Source organism: Dipodomys spectabilis, unplaced genomic scaffold, assembly GCF_019054845.1.
Source record: "Dipodomys spectabilis isolate Male_0828 unplaced genomic scaffold, ASM1905484v1 ptg000669l, whole genome shotgun sequence".
NCBI classification, from domain to species: domain Eukaryota; kingdom Metazoa; phylum Chordata; class Mammalia; order Rodentia; family Heteromyidae; genus Dipodomys; species Dipodomys spectabilis.
In genome coordinates this window covers 6,973,632-6,984,491 of record NW_024871346.1, presented here as the reverse complement: position 1 = coordinate 6,984,491, position 10,860 = coordinate 6,973,632, and the positions used below count along the sequence as shown (strand labels likewise).

Genomic DNA, 10,860 nt, shown 5'->3' with positions numbered 1-10,860 from the left:
CTTGGCCTGAATCCCACAGCCTCCGCCCGCCGGGCCAGCCCACCACTGCGCCCGCTGCTTCCTCCAGCGTGGATTCCACCTTCCTCCTCTGCACAGGCCCTTGCCCTCAACCATTTCCATCCTGAGATTTTTTTTTTCTTTAATTAGGCCTCTTTAGCCTCTCAAGGTCCTGTAGACAGGGAAGCCATTTTGGTCTCTAGAAAGTCAGGAGGGACCTGGGCAAAGCTGAGAGATCTCCTCTTCCGGCTAGTTTCTGGGGCTCAGCCTCCGCTGGGCGCCCCTGCAGCCCCAGCCCATGTCCCCAGCCTGGGAAGAATCCCAACCTCCCAGAACCTTGGAGCAGAGGACCTGCTCGGCTCCCACGGCCAGGCCACGCAGAGTGCTGGGAGGGGACCGCACGGCGCCCTGTGCTCCAGCCTCCTCCATGCTAACGTGGGGCCTCCCCCCACCCCAAACACAGCCCAGCATTCCAGGAAGCCTGCCCTGCCCCAGGCCCCCAGTGGGAGAGGAGGCTGGCCACCGCACCCCACTAGGGTGTCTCGAGAAAGAAGTCACTAGAACAGGGCAGGGGCAATCTGACCATAGTGCCCAAGGAGAGCCACTCCCGCCCCAAATCCTCCCCCCTCTCCTAGGCCCAGCGGCAGGCGCACACCAGTGTGGCTACAGCGCCATCTTGTGGCCTTAAGGAGGCAGCACACGCACGGACAGAGCTGAAGATCTGGGGTTTCTCTCTGCACCCCTTCCCAATCTGCTTCAAGGAACATTTGGAGTCTGAGCCCGGGAAGAGGCTCACGGGGCGAGTGCGCTGGTGCCAGCCCACTGCAGAGAGACAGGACAAGCAGGTACAAAGCACAGTGTTTACTAAAGGCACAACGTGGGGGCTGGAGGGAGCTGCTCTTCCGCAGCGGTCCCGCGCTCAACCCCGAACCCGAACCCCTCACACCACCCAGGGGAGAGCTGTTAGCACCAAAGGGGGAGGGGCGGGGGAGTACCAGGCAGGGGGACAGGCTTGTTGTCACCCCTAGAAGGCAAGCCTGGGCACCTGCAGACTAGCAGCTGCGTCAGGGAGGGCTCGTCCGGAACCCCTTGCTCCTCCCGGGCTTCGTGGGGGAAGGGGCTCAGGCTCAGAAGATGGACTCTCCCGCCAGGAGCTAAGTCCTAGCCTGCCCCAGCCCCCCACTTCCCTGTCATTGTCACCTCCAGAAGTCGGCTGAGAGCCAGTTCCCAGCCAGCCCCGAGGACAGGGTGACCCGAGGGGGTGCTGAGCCCCGGGTGCTGCCGAGGAGGCCCCCAGTCCCGTGAGGCCCGCAGGGGGGCGAGGGCGGAGGGCCGGCTACTTCACACATGGAGCAGGCCGCGGGGGGGCGGGCGCTGAGTCACAGCACCTCGCCCTCCTCCATGCTGAAGCTGCTCCGGCGGCTGCTGGCTTTGGAGGCCTCGGGCGACATGGTGGAGAAGAGGGGGTCGGAGGCCAGCGGGAGCAGCGAGTCGTCCAGGAGCATGAGGTCCAGATCCTTCTTGGACAGGCTGGGGAATGGGGAGCTGTGCTCTGGCCCCAGGGGGTCGGGGTAGGCCGCGGGGCCATCACCCCCGCCCCCAAAGCCCAGGCTGTGGCTGAAGTCCAGGGGATGAAATGGCGACGGGGGCTGGGCGGGTGGGGGCAGCGGGGCCTGGGGAGGCAGGGCCTGCAGCGGCTCAGGCTCGGGGACCTCGGCCCCCAGCATCAGCGCCTCCCCCGGGCCCTCTTCGCCAGGCAGCTCCTGCTTCACCACCTGCTGGGCCAGCTCCGCCATGTTCATGCCGGAAGGGGAGGTGGTGGGGAGGCCGTGCACTCGGGCCTGCATCTCCAGCTCCTGCAGGGGAGGGGGCGGAGCACTAGGACACCATGGTACCAGCCCCCCCGTGGCCTCCTTCCCCAGCCGCCCCCCCCCCCCCGCCCCTGTGAGCCCACACCACAGAAGTGTCAGCTGAAGCAGGCAGAGAGGACAGCGTGTCTAGACCAGCGCCTCCCCACGCTGCAAGTCTTGACTCATCCGTGCAATGCAAAGCACCAGCGCCCTCTCTGGGCTCTCACTGGGAGCAGACTTGTCTAGACTAGATAGGCACAGAAATGACCAGAAGCCAGAGCGACGAATAAGCATCAGGTTCCCTTCATGAGACTTTGATTGTTCATGTTGGAGAAACAGAAGCTGAGGCCGGGCGCCCGTGGCTCTCATCTGCCATCCTAGCTACTCAGGAGGCTGAGATCTGAGGATCGTGGTTCAAAGCCAGACAGAGCAGAAAAGTCCATGAGACTCTTTATTTTTTTATTTTAATTTTTTTGGTCCGGTCGTGGGGCCTGAACTCTGGGCCTGGGCGCTGTCCCTCAGCTCTTCAGCTCAAGGCTAGCGCTCTACCACTAGAGCCACAGTGCCACTTCCAGCTTTTTTCTTTTTTGCTTATGTGGTGCTGAGGAATCGAACCCAGGGCCTCATGTATACAAGGCAAGTGCTCTACCACTGAGCCACCTTCCCAGCCCGTCCATGAGACTCTTATCTCCAATGAACCACCAGAAAACCAAAAGTGGTGCTGTGGCTCAAAGTGATAGAGCACTAGCCTTGAGCTGAGCCCAGCAACAGCACCCAGGCCCAGAGTTCAAGCCCCATGACTGACCAAAAAAAAAAAAAGACACAGAAGCTGGAAAGCTACAGTCCGCTCGAGCCACAGCGCCACTTCCAGCTTTCTGGTAGCTTATTGGAGACTAGAGTTTCACAGCTTTTCCTGCCCAAGGCTGGCTTTGAACCATGACCCTCAGATCTCAGCCTCCTGAGTAGCTAGGATGACAGGGAGAGGGAGAGAGGAGTCCTATCAAAACTCGCAGATGCAGAGCCTGAGGCTCGGCCTAGCAGGCTGGGCCTCCCCCCCCTTCCCACCCATCCCATCCCATCCTGCGCATCACTAGCAGGTTTGCATTTTCCCCACCTCCCTGAGGTCAGGGGCAACAGGAACTTGGCACTGGCTTGTAGAAGTGGCACGTGACCCAGGGAGCCATGCCAGCCTGCCAGGGCCAGCTCTGCATGTGCCCAGCCACGAGCTTGGGCTGCAGAATGAGGCTCAGAATCTGCAGCTGGCACGTGTCACTTAAAGGAAGCAGAGGCTGCTGGTGGCGGATCCTAACACCCTGACCGGGGGCATCTCCTCCCCCCGATCCCCCTGCCCAGGCTTGGGGTCACCGCTCCCCGGGGAAGTGCAGGTTCAGGGCCAGACCTGGATGCGGAGCCAGAGCTGCTTGTTGGTCATCTCCAGGCGCCGAGAGTGGCTCTCGAGTTCCCGGGACTTCTGCAGGTCCTTCTGCATCCTCCGGATGTAATCCACCGAGGCCTTCAGGATGGTGCCTTTGTTCCAGCGCACGTCCCTGCCGTCATAACCATGGTCAGAGCCTCCCGCCCACTGCCCACCGCAGTGCTGCTTTGCCAGCAGAGCCCACCATCCCGACACCTGGCCAAGCCCTCCCTCCCGGCAGTGCCTCCTCCAGGAAGCCTCCCTGGACTGCAGCCTTGCCCTGCTGCCCTTGCAAGCTTGCAGGTCCTGCCCGAGCTCTCCAGATTCAGCAACATGTAACAACCAACACGTCGCTCCAAGAAGCGACTTTAGTCCCCTGTCTCTGGCCACCCAATGGGGCTGGGGGCAGATACTCCCTCCGGCTGCTTCCCCCACCCCCTACCCCCACCACTCCCTCCCTCTGCTCACAGGTCATTGGCCTTGGGGATCAGCATCCCCAACTCCTTGATGCGGTCATTGATGTTGAACCTCCGCCTCCTCTCAACTGCAGGCAAAAAGGGGTTCCAGAGGGTGCGGTTAGAAGCGTGGGAACCCGCCCTGGAGAAGCCCGGCCCACAGGGCTTGTGGGGGGGGGGGGGTAGGCTGCAGCTTAGATCTGGTGCTTCTGGGAGGTGGGGGGTGAGGAAGGGGCAGCCTCCAGCAGGCCGCAGGACAGAACTGGAACCAGAACTGCCGGGGGCAACGACCCTCCCCCACACCCAGGCCCCACGCCCAGAAGATCCCAATCAATCCCATCACCGGGGAATTTCAGGACCACCCCCGGTAGCTCCTCCCACCCCTCCTAGAAAGAACCGGAGGGCAGAGAATGGAGTCGCCATTCTCCGCCATGGGGTCATTGCTGGGGTTGACAAGAGGGGCCAGGCCTGGAGAGGCTTCTAGAACAGTGGGGGGGGGGGGGGTCGGTGTGTGTGTGTGTGTGTGTGTGTGTGTGTGTGTGTGTGTGTGTGTGTGTGTGTGTGTGTGTGTGTGTGTGTGTGTGTGTGTGTGTGTGTGTGTGTGTGTGTGTGTGTGTGTGTGTGTGTGTGTGTGTGTGTGGTGTCCCTGATGGCAGCACTCACTTAGGTTGTGATTGTCTTTCTTCTGTCGTTCCTTGGCCAGGGCTCGGCTCTCAGCATCTGGGGGTCAAGAAAGAAGGTGAGGTGCAGGGAGGGAGGGAGGGAAGGCGAGGCCAGGGCCCTGGAGCAGGGAAGGGCAGCAGTACCTGTGAGCTCTCGCTTCTGGGTCAGGTCTGCGGGGCAGGAGCTGCTGGTGACACCCACCAGTGAGGCCGTGGCCTGGGGGTCGCTGCTGTACACGTTCAGGTGGCTGCTGGACAGGGGTAGCTGTGGAGGGCATGGCGGGGAGTGGCTCCCTGAGTGGGGCTCCCCTTCCTGCGGGGAGCTCCTTCCGGGGCCCATCTTCCCGGGGGCAGGGGTTCCTGGGCTGAACCAGCCGTGACTCTGCGACTCAGAGCAGAGCTGACACAGCCCTGCCCTTAGGAGCTGGGTCTTCCAATGGTGAGATCTGGGTTTAGCAAAGCCCCAGGGAGGGGCTTAATCTGCTCAGGGTTTTCTGGATGGTTCCCTGTGGGGCATGGAATGCCACTGAGGGAGAGGAGAGGTGAGGCTGGGCTGAGAAGTTCTCAGGGGATACCTGATCGGGCCCACAAGCGCTGTCTCTGTCTCGTGTGTGTGTGTGTGTGTGTGTGTGTGTGTGTGTGTGTGTGTGTGTGTGTGTGTGTGTGTGTGTGTGTGTGGCTAGCTCTCTCTCTCTCTCTCTCTCTCTCTCTCTCTCTCTCTCTCTCTCTCTCTCTCTCTCTCTCCCAGCAAGCCATAGGCCTGTACACGCCCAATGCACTGGAGATGAGAGACCAGAACAATGGGACAGCCTCCGCCCCTCCCCTCTCGGCTCCACGCTGCTAGCTGCAGGTTTGGACCCAACTGGTCCAGGCCAGCTTCTACTAAGTCACTTAGTCTGTACCGGCTCCCACCGAGAGCTGCTGGGCAATGTCACCAGGGCAGTGGAGGCTGAGGACTGGCTGTGACTCCCAAGGCGGAAACTGAGAACTTTCCTGGGGAGGCATGGTGGGAGGCTGGGCTGGAAGTAGTATGCCACTCTGTTCATGAAGCAGGGACAGCGACGTCAAAGGGCCTGGGGGGAGTCGTGGGGAGGAGAGCCAGGAGCGAAGGCTCGTCTAACCTGTCATTCCAGCGACAGCAGAAAGCATTAACAGGAGGATCGCGGTCTGGGCTAGCTGGGACAAAAATGTGAGACCTTTCTCAAAAATCATATAGGCAAAAAGGGCTAGAAGCGGGCTGGGAAGGTGGCTCAGTGGTAGAGCGCTTGCCTTGCATGCATGAGGCCCTGGGTTCGATTCCCCAGCACCACATAAGCAAAAAGAAAAAAAGCCGGAAGTGGCACTGTGGCTTAAGTGGTAGGGCACTAGCCTTGAGCTGAAGAGCTGAGGGACAGCGCCCAGGCCCAGAGTTCAGGCCCCACGACAGGACCCAAAAAAAAAAAAAAAGGGTTGGAAGCAGGCACAAGTGTGAAGAGTCCTGCCTGGAAAAGTGCAAAGCCCTGAATTCAAACCCCAGGAACTGGGAAAAGCAAAAGGAGCCCTACTTGCTCAGAGCCAACCCTGCGGTCCCTGCCCGCGCTGGCCCTCACTGTCCCGCCTCTTATCAGGTGCCCACAAGCCTGTAGGCAGATGGCGGCACGTCTCACACCTGAGCAAAAGGGCTCCGTGGCTGCCGGACTTTTCAAGGTCATGGCTGAAACCAATTCCCCAAGCCCGGTCCTTCCCGCCCGCCATCCCTGCCTGGGAGTCCAGTGGCCACCTACAGGACACTGTTACAGGGAGGAGTCCTAGGGCTGGGGACAAGGCTTGGCAGAGCAGGGGACTGACGCACCCCCAGAGGGGCTTCCTGTGCACTCACAGAAGCCTTGGCGAAAGGCGGGGCACCCCGTCCCCTCCCCTAGAGACTCTGGAAACAGCCCGGCCACCCCTCCCCTTTCTTGCCTCTCCCGTCTCTTCTGGAGCCCCATGAGACAACCCGGGTGGAAAACACCTTAATTCATAATTTGTGTGTGCATGCGCTTGCACATGTGTGCACAATCCTGGAGCTTTATCTCAGGGCTGGGCACTGTCCCTAAGCGTCTCTCTGTCCAAGGATAGAACTCTACCACTTGAGCCACAGCGCCACTTCCCGGTTTTGTTTGGTGGTTAATTGGAAGCTGGCTTTGAACTGTGATCCTTTGATCTTAGCCTGTTGAGTGCTAAGATCACAGGTGTGAGCCACCAGCCTTCATTCATAATTCTGATTGCCCCCGGGCCGGCAGTTGAGGGAGGTGACCCTTGTCCCTGCCAAGATGCCAGTTCCCAGGTGAGCTCTGGGCAAGCTCAGCCACCGCGGTTCCCTGGGTGCCCGCCGTGCCCGAGCCCGGCTGGAGTACCGTATTGGGCATCTGCATCTCGGGGTTGATGTAGCCCAGCACGTTGTCCAGCCGCATGATGTTGTCAATAACGTCATCGAACTGCAAAAGACAAGAGTCCATGTGCCAGGGCCACTGGCCTGGAAGGGTCTCCCGCCAAGCCAAGCTCTGCCAAGCCAAGCTCCGCTGCCCAGGAGCTCCCCAGCTCCCCAGCTCAGCAGGCAGCCTGACCAGATCCTCCCCCCCAGCCTCCCTGACCAGACACACCTTCCACCCATGGCTGCAGCCAGCCCGGCTGGCCTGTGCAGGTCTTTCCTCCCCGAGCTGAGCGGACACAGGCCAGGGTGTCTCCTCACTACGGGGCTCCCTGAGGACACACCCCATCTTCTCTGGGCAGAGCCCCTGCCACCGGCTTGCTGCAGGGCACCGGAGGCGAGGGAGTGCTGCTTACCTCCTTCTCGGGGTTGGAGCTGATGTGCAGCATGGCCATGGGACTGTTGGGGGCGCTGTTGCCCGCGGAGGTGGACAGCACGTGTCCTGCCCGCACTCCAGGGGAGGCGGCGGGTGGGGGCTTCGGGGATCCCTGTGCGGGGCTGATGTGGGCGGCGAACTTGTTCCCATAGGTGTCGGACAGGTACTCCCGCACCTTCTGGTGCTGGGACTGCTGCAGGTGGTAGGAGGTGGGGTTCTCCAGGTAGGACTGCACCTGGGAGGAGAGAGGTGGACGGCTGGCAGCAGCAGGCAGGCCGGGACGGGGTGGGGGTGAGAAGGGGGGGAGCCTACCTTCAGCACCTCTCCTGGCACCGGTGGTGGCGACTGGAAGTGGATGGGGGTGTTGATGGCCGGGGTGGGTGGCCCTCCCAGCTGCTGCTGCTGCTGCTGCTGCATGTAATGCATGGCGGCCTGCTGCTGCATGCGTTCCCGCTGCTCCTCCTGCTGCGCCTGCTCCCGCATGAGCTGCATGCGCAGCCCGATGCGCGACGCCATGGCGGCTGCGGGCGCAGGCTCCCTGGGGACCGGGAGACACAGGTCCGTGAGGTCCCGGGTGCACGGGAGGGGCCAGCACACACCGTAAGGCTTCCCTGACCCGGACGAGGCCCAGCCCAAGGCCACTGAGCCAGCTGGGGACCGAGCCGGGCCATGAGTCCAAATTCCTGCCTCCTGGACCAGAACAAAAGATTTGGTTCTTCATTCGCCAACGCAGCTGACCACCGGCCAAACCTGGAGCCAGCCTGGCCTTGGAGTCCATCTGTCCGTCTGTCTGTCACACCTGCATCATTACCCCTGCTACATCCTTCAGTGGTCACTTCTGCTGTCCTTCCCCAGCCCAGCCTCAGTACACCATCCTTCTCCAGCCTCCAGACCTCAGACTCCCTCCTCCAGCCAACACACACACACACACACACACACACACACTACAAGTCAGTGGTTACAAGGATCTATAAACACCCAGCTCAGTTCCTGACCTGTTCTCTGTCTAGAACTCTCCATGGCTCCTATTACCTCCAGAGTAAAACCCAAGGCCCTTACCATAGCCCAAAAGGCCTGCTGAGGCCTGCTACCGCCTCCTCAGACAGTCGCCAGCCTCCCCAGCTCTCCTCCCCAGCCTCCCCTCCCTCTTTGTTGGGTATTCAGGCCACACCTCCAGCCTCTGAAATCCTCAAGCACTTGGGACGTGCTCCCACCCCAGGGCCTTTGCACTAGCTGCTCCCACCTCCTGGAATGCTGTTTCTCGGATACCATCAAGGCTCACCCCTTTGCCTCCAGGGCTTAAATGCCACCTTAGAGCCAGGTTCCCTGGTCACTCTATTAAAACCAACAAAACTGCCAGCTCCCTACCTCCAGCCACCACAGCCCTTCCCCTCTTCCATTTCCCTACTTCACTAACTGCCCTCTAATGTTCCAGGAGTTTTTCCTTTGTTATTCCTTCCATTCATTGTCTGGGTCTTTCCTACTAGGAATGCAAACTTCCCTGGGGCAGGCTTTCGCTGGTTGTTTACCTTCTGGCCCCTAGCCACTAGGACCTGGTAAGAGCTAAGGCAACCTAAGAAACAGTATTCATGAACCCGGTACTGAGTAGTCCCAGAGCTCCAGAGAGCTTTCCACCAAGCCCAGCGTCACTGATCCTCAGAGGGATGGATGGACAGGTGTGACCCAGGCCCAGAAGCCTAGACCCGAGGGGAAGAGGGTGAGTCACTGGAAGTCCTGCCACAGGGCCCTCGGTCCCAGCTCCCAGGGTGGCCCTGGGCCAGTCCCTCCCCCTCGCTGGCTGAGCTGCCCGCGAGCCACGCAGTGCCCCGCAGCTGAGGCTCAGGCTGGGGGTGGGGGGGAGCGGGGAGTGTTGTGCCAATTCCATGGAAATTGTAGTCGGGACCGCAGGGGTTTGGTAGGAGCAGCACAATCTTCACGGAGCGAGGCCGGCGGGCTGGGTGGGAGTGGGGGGGATGAGGACGCGTGGACGGTGGGCACCGGGACTTGGGCTGGCATGCTACCGTGCTGTCCCTGGGCTTTGCTGTGTGAGCTTGGGCGAACGTCGCTCGGAGCTTGGTTTCCGCACCTGGAAAGGCTCTACGCGAGGAGGCTGGGGAAAGGGCGCGTGGCGCACAGGGCACGCGCAGAGGTGGCCCAGGCCGTGGGTCCTCAGCCCCGCGCTAGGGGTCACCAGGGGCTCCACACAGGACTGGGAGGGAACAAGTGCCCGGCGGTATAGGTCGTGCATCAAGAGTGGAGGTCCAGCCACAGGACCCCATCCTGACTCCTCCCACCATCCACGCGACCTTCCCAGGAGGCAGGGAGGCTGAGCCTCTGAAGATCAACAACAAAAAAGGAAATGGTCCTCCCCCCAGCCCCCAGCCCAGATGCCCGCGCCCCTCCCCCACCCAGCAGCGGTGCAGCTGCAGCTCCCCAGCCCCCCGCAGCCCCCACAGAGGCCAGGCCCTGTCTCAGGACCCCCACAGCCCACGGCGCACACTGGCCTACAGACCCATGGCTGACCAGCTGCAGCCAGCCACGAACCCTGGCGGCCAGGCAGCCCCCCCCATCTGACTTCAGTCATTCTGGTGGGGAAGGGAAGGGGGAAGGGAGCCTGGCCGTGCCAGCCACCTCAGGGAGGGCTGGGGAGAAGGAGGCCCTTGTTTCCTGACAAAGGGTGGCCGGTGGGGTCTGGGGGGGGGGCCCAGCTGTCCCGGGAGCCGTGCTGGGCCCTGGCGGCGCCCACCTCAGCTGCCTGGGCGCTGCTGGGTGGAGACAAGAATTGAATGTGCACCCGCGGGGCGGGCAGCAGGACGGGCGGCCGGGTCCTGCTCCAGGTGGGCCGCTCTGGGGTGAAGGCAGAGACTTGGGGGGGAGGGGTCCAGAGCAGAGGGAGTGGGCCGGGGAGCCCCAGGCACGGGCTCACCCTCCAAGCTCCCCACTTCCAGACCCCCGCCGGAGGGTCTGATGTGCGCACTCCCAGGAACCAGGGCAGACCCACAATGGGCGTCTCCCTTACCCCCCCCCCCCCAAGCAGCCCGGCCGCTCATCCGCACCCGGAGCCCACGGCGGCTCCGCCACTGCTCACCAGGCCCTCCCAGCCCACCACCACCTCGGCCAAGGCAGAGCCGAAGCTCAGCCCTGCCAGCTTCCCAGACCCACCGGCCCACCAGCACAAGCCCCGGCTGGGTGACCTCACACAGTCACTAGCCCTCTCTGTGCTTCCCTTTGCTACTCTGAACAACGGAGCCTCCTGGGGCTAAGGGACAGTGCCCTGGCACGCGCACGTGTGTGTGTGCGCGTGCGCACGCACACACACACACGGACACGGACACACACACGGACACGGACACACACACGGACACGGACACTGGAAACCCTCACAGGCCACCGTCAGGCTCCTCCCCTCCTGCTCACAGCCCCGGTGAGCGTCCATGTGCTCACTGAAGGTCATCTACTAGAATGTTCCCAGCAGCCCTGTGCACAGGAGCCCAGACTGGACACTACCCAAATGTCCACTGAAGAGAAAGGGACAGGGAAGGTGTGACACGGCCCCCACAGAATGTTCCCCCACAGAGACAGGGCCAGCCACGCTCATACGTAGGGCTCCCTCGCATGAGGGAGGAGCCAGACAGAAGAATGCCCAGAACACCGTAT

At 62.0% G+C, this 10,860-nt stretch overlaps 1 protein-coding gene across 5 annotated transcripts in view; it reads right to left on the bottom strand.

Annotated features, from left to right (window-relative positions):
• Positions 1–843: 843 nt before the first annotated feature.
• The window catches only part of Tfeb (transcription factor EB), a 44,129-nt gene continuing 34,112 nt past the window's right edge, over positions 844–10,860 (bottom strand). For 4 of the 5 annotated variants that reach the window (XM_042671827.1, XM_042671830.1, XM_042671831.1 and 1 more), the window contains exons 2-9: positions 7,516–7,741; positions 7,184–7,438; positions 6,754–6,834; positions 4,523–4,643; positions 4,380–4,436; positions 3,730–3,805; positions 3,247–3,394; positions 844–1,853 (exon numbers count right to left, since the gene is read on the bottom strand). In XM_042671827.1, coding sequence (XP_042527761.1) covers positions 1,377–1,853; positions 3,247–3,394; positions 3,730–3,805; positions 4,380–4,436; positions 4,523–4,643; positions 6,754–6,834; positions 7,184–7,438; positions 7,516–7,719 — 1,419 coding nt within the window. In that variant the 5' untranslated portion in view covers positions 7,720–7,741 and the 3' untranslated portion in view covers positions 844–1,376. The remainder of the gene's footprint in view (positions 1,854–3,246; positions 3,395–3,729; positions 3,806–4,379; positions 4,437–4,522; positions 4,644–6,753; positions 6,835–7,183; positions 7,439–7,515; positions 7,742–10,860) is intronic. The other variant, XM_042671832.1, reaches the window with a different exon arrangement.